This window comes from Malus domestica, chromosome 16 (assembly GCF_042453785.1).
Source record: "Malus domestica chromosome 16, GDT2T_hap1".
NCBI classification, from domain to species: domain Eukaryota; kingdom Viridiplantae; phylum Streptophyta; class Magnoliopsida; order Rosales; family Rosaceae; genus Malus; species Malus domestica.
The window spans coordinates 25,534,303-25,537,925 of NC_091676.1; the positions used below are offsets into that span (position 1 = coordinate 25,534,303).

Consider the following 3,623-nt stretch of genomic DNA (forward strand, 5'->3'; position numbering starts at 1 on the left):
CATGAACCACGATTGTGTTGAAAACTCTCTCATATGGACTCAATGAGACTCTCTAATATTTAATGCACTATATTTATGTATGATTATAGGGGACTTTCCTATTTATAGAATGTGAGATACCTCTTTGGAAAACATGTGACTATTCATGAAGAGTCAAAAGTTGCAACACTTTATTTAAGTAGACATATCTTTCTACTAAAAGGTTCCACTTCTAATTTCCATTCAATTAATAAATTTAATATAAAAATATTATTATTAAATTTTCCAAACACTTATATTCTTCGCAGGACTATTAGTACCAGTGATAACCATAAACAGCGATTCGAGGTCGTCTGGAACCTTAAAAAAGTATTGTGATTGTGAAGGCCATAACCTCCTCAAACTTCTTCTGGCAGCTTGGCGAGGTTTCTTGGGTGCTGGTGGACACACTAATGGTAGTTGCTTCAAGGTCACGTGAGCAGTTGGTGACTTGGGTGTGTGGCATTCTTCTTCATGTTCCAAATGCAAAAGCTCCTCCTCCGCCACTGCCCCCTCCTCCTCCTCCTCCTCCTCCTCCTCCTCCTTTGTCTTCTTTAAAGCTCGTGGAATTGGAATGGCCACTCGAATCGGAGTAATTGGCCTGAAACGATCTTCTTCTGATATTTCAAGACCCTTTTTTTTTTCTTGAGAGTTGGGAAACATTTTTTTGGCTGAAGCAGCTTGCTAGCTAGGTCATGTGTTAATTAATAAATATTGTGGTCGGAAAAGGAAAAAGAAGGCGTGCTGAGGAATTCGAGAGGGTATTATGATGGAGGGTGCTGAAAGAGAGGCAGATATCAACATGAGAGAGAGAGAGAGAGAGATAGATGTGATTGGGGGGTATACACACAGTACACCCAAAACATGTAAACAAGACTGCAGATGGGAATGATGAAAAAGTGGCAACCGAAAGTGAAAGGAGAGTGCGATGCCAGACAAGGAAATATTAAAGGAATAAATATTAGAGCTCTCATTTTGCCCCTTCCTACCCAGTAAATTTTGAAGTTCTCATTTGCCCCATTAACCAACACAAACACCTAAACCCAAAAAAGTCACCCAATGGTAAAGATCTAAACCCAATAAATTTGGGTTTTGATCCAAACGCAAAACCCAAATTTGACTTTCTACTCGCCTTACCCAAATGTAGAGGGGCCTACCTTTTAAGGGAAATTTTATTTAAATCCATGCAATCTCTTTCTACATCTAATTTAAATTTTAAATATTAGTTGTTTATTTTACCCTATTGCATAATTACTATTAAGTACAAAATGAAATTAATAATAAAACTTAAATTTATCAATAAACCCAAACACTATAATTAAACCCTACGATCACTCTTTGTTTATCCTACGTTCATTCCGGCTAAAACCCTAATAGCTCTCATAGAGAAAAATAAGTTTTTTTTATTGATGGATGGTGATTTTGAAGTTTTGAATCCTTCAACCAAGATATGACTCAATTTTTTGAATTTTTGTTCGTTTGATTTCAATTTTTTAGAATTTAGAAGATGAGTATTTTGGTTTTTTTTTTTTTTCAATCAATCCCGCATAGTTTGTTTATCTTTTTGTAACAACAAATTGCTGCAGTCGCTCAACAAAAAAAAGAAAAAAAAGAAAGTGTTTCAATTAATATTAGAAGCCATGTTGAAATCAATTGATCGAAGGAGGAGTCCCTACGTAACTCTTGCTCCAATTCAATGCTTCTTCCTGATTCACGTGTAGCGATCCATCTCTACCACCACTACCACCACTACCATTACCACTACCACCACCTTCTCTCTCATCCTTTCCATCTTTTGGGCCGATTTTTTTTTTTGTAGCTACCTGCAACTATGTGAAACCCCACAATCATTAAAAAAAAAAAAAAAAAAAAACCAACTTCGATAAGACACAACCTAATCACCTTAAACCCTACCTAATTTATTAATTAACCAAAAATCATCATGAATAAATTTTAAGCTCGTCAATTTATTCAAACTTCCAATCTCCTTTCATATATGGCCTTTTATCGAATTAAAATATAAAGGGGGGGGGGACTTGAAGACAAAAACAAAACCAGAACAATGCACCCGTTGATCAATAATGCAAAGGGAGAGATGGTGATGCATGGTTTTTGTCAACATTTATAGAAGTGTTAGTCTTGTTGTCAGCCATGGCTGAATTCACACCCCAATTTTCAGTGTCCATTTCCAGACGGCGTAAAGATAGAGTTAAAAAATCAAATGGGGATAAAGAAAAATATACGTATTGAATTGGGTTTATGGGGGTATAATAGGTAATAAATTTGGGTTTAAAGAAATATTAATAGTTTAGTTAAAAATCAAATGGGTGCAAAGAATAAGTTGGGTGTAGAAATATGTTACATGGGTTTAAATAAAATTTCCCTTTAAAAAATAAAGGGGCGGAGGTTGTAGGATAGTGGCCCACAACTGTGCTCTACGTTGCCAGGAACCTAGCTATCCAACGGTAATATTGGTTTCAAACCAAGCCTTTCGATTTTTGGACTTTTGATTCAGATCAAACTCCTTTTTTCTGTTCAATCTTTGGATTTTGATATAACGGTCCATATTTGTTTTTTTTTCAAACTCACGATAAAAAAATTCAATTGCTGAAATTTTAATTCAACGAACAAAATAATAAAATGAAAACTTTAAAAACGGACCCACTTAAAAAATTATCCGAAACTATATATATATATATATAATATATACTCATTTATTTGCTCATTCATCTACACAAAATCAATTTCCTCCTCATACAATTTTCATATCCTTCTTTCTCCCTCAATTTTTTTGAAGATGTCTTTAGGATAAACTGCAGGTCCAAATTGGAAGGAAAAAAAATAGAAAAAGAAAGATGAAGCTTTATGTGAGGCTTGGGGGTTGTGGTTTCTGTCGATGGTGTTCGAGCAACAATCAACCTCTAGAAGTATTTTGGGATCGTGTGTAGCAGGGTGAGGCTTTACCTTCATATATCAATTTGTTGGATTTTTTGTTTATCAACTACTTGTGTTTATTACCAATTCCATGTAGATAATATTGGTTTTTCAAAAAAAAAAAAAAACGCTACTTGTGTTTATTTATGTGGTAGGATGACCTTGCATCGACCATATTTCAGAATGGTAATACAAAAAAAGAATGCATGAGATGCCCAAAAATCACCATATTCTACATGTATGGAACGATTGGTTCAACATGGGCATAATTATGAGGTAGAGAGGAGAAGAAAAATGGACCTCCTTCAGCCTTCAGGAGCAAATGTCGTTGGAGAAAAAAGTTATGAGGACTCCATTCTGTCCAAGGACCTCAGCCAATATACTCCAAGAAAGAAGAAGTACTACCGTGATATGCAAGATGCAATTCTGACGACTCATAATGTACAAGAGTCGGGTTCAAGTTATGCTAACTACCTCGCCGATTACTTTCCAATCCCATCACCAGGACAAGGCAAATAGTTTTAACTTATATGACTATTATTTATGTTTTCAATTATTGTTCAAGTTTTTAGTTTATGTTATGGACTATTATTTATAATTTTGGCCTTGTTTTGTATTTCATGATTACTTTTTTCATAAGCTCCACCAATTTTATTAATCACACAAATTGA

At 34.8% G+C, this 3,623-nt stretch overlaps 1 protein-coding gene across 1 annotated transcript; it reads right to left on the reverse strand.

Moving 5' to 3' along the window:
- Positions 1-255: 255 nt before the first annotated feature.
- On the reverse strand, positions 256-681 carry LOC139193084 (cyclin-dependent protein kinase inhibitor SMR10-like). Its single transcript, XM_070816044.1, has one exon. The coding sequence runs from the start codon at positions 679-681 to the stop codon at positions 256-258; it is 426 nt and encodes a 141-aa protein (XP_070672145.1).
- Positions 682-3,623: the final 2,942 nt, after the last annotated feature.